The sequence below is a fragment of the Fonticula alba genome, assembly GCF_000388065.1.
Source record: "Fonticula alba strain ATCC 38817 unplaced genomic scaffold supercont2.3, whole genome shotgun sequence".
In the NCBI taxonomy this organism is placed as follows: domain Eukaryota; order Rotosphaerida; family Fonticulaceae; genus Fonticula; species Fonticula alba.
In genome coordinates, this window is record NW_009242973.1 from 1796205 (window position 1) to 1797258 (window position 1054).

At 67.4% G+C, this 1054-nt stretch overlaps 1 protein-coding gene across 1 annotated transcript in view; it reads left to right on the forward strand.

The window, feature by feature from the left end:
• Positions 1 to 1054, forward strand: part of H696_02167 (hypothetical protein) — a gene marked incomplete at both ends in the record, with an annotated part of 4160 nt that overhangs the window by 1555 nt on the left and 1551 nt on the right. Inside the window, 2 exons of the mRNA XM_009496064.1 lie at positions 139 to 429; positions 690 to 813. Coding sequence (XP_009494339.1) covers positions 139 to 429; positions 690 to 813 — 415 coding nt within the window. The remainder of the gene's footprint in view (positions 1 to 138; positions 430 to 689; positions 814 to 1054) is intronic.

Below are 1054 nucleotides of genomic sequence, written 5' to 3' on the forward strand. Positions count from 1 at the left end.
TGTATGTATGTATGTATGTATGCATGTGTGTGCCTGCGCACACATGGTGTGAAACGCACGCGCACACGCGCACATGTATATCCCGCCGCCGCGATGTCCCCCTCGGGGCCATATTCCTCCACCATCTGCGCCTCCTAGCCCACATCTTCGATCGGGACCCGAAGAAAATGCGCGTCTGCGCCTTCCAGAACATCTGCCTCAACAGCACACACGCCTTCTTCCTGCTGGAGCCCAACCCCGCGGACAAGGTCGCCCTGCCGGCCGATGTGGACCGGGTGAGCCCCTCGTCGGCCGGCCTGGCCGAGCTCAAGAAGGACCTGGCCCTATGCTCCAGCGGCGTGCCCAGCCGCGACCTGCCGCTCATTTGCCAGTGCTTCACCCGCATGACCAAGCCGGTGATCGTGTCCGAGGCCGACATGAAGGCTCTCCGTGCGTGGGCCTCCTCCTTCCCTGAAGACTCTTCCTCTTCCCTGCTGCGCGCTCGCTCCCTTTTAGGCGTCCACGCCCTGCCCCGTCCGCGCCACTGGGGGCTCTTACTCACCGCCGGCTGTCTCTACTTCTCTCGGCATTCGGGTGTGTGTGTGTGTGTGTGTGGTCTCCCCCCCCCCCACTCTGCCGCCCTCTCGCCAACACCTTTCTTTCCCCCTGTCGCTCGCACCCGGGTGCGCGCCTGCCCATCACCACTTCAGGCCCTACGGTGCGCGGCCACCACTGGCTCATCGACAAGTTTGTGTCTGGCAACCAAATCGGCCACTGGGCCGAGTCACTCGGGTTCTTCCACTCGATTGTCATGAACAAGGAGCACTTTGGTTTGTACGTCCCAGTCATGTTGTCCCATGCGCACGCAATCCCCAGACCCCCCCCCCCATCCCCCCTTCCCCTTGCTCGGTCTCTCTCTCGCCCCTCTCGGAGCATGCGCCGACTGTTGTGTGGGGCGGCCCCCCCCCCCCCCCCCCCCCCCCCCCCCCCCCCCGCCCCCCCCCCCCCCCCCCCCCCCCCCCCCCCCCCCCCACCCCCCCCCCCCCCCCACCCCCCCCCCCCCCCCCCCCCCCCC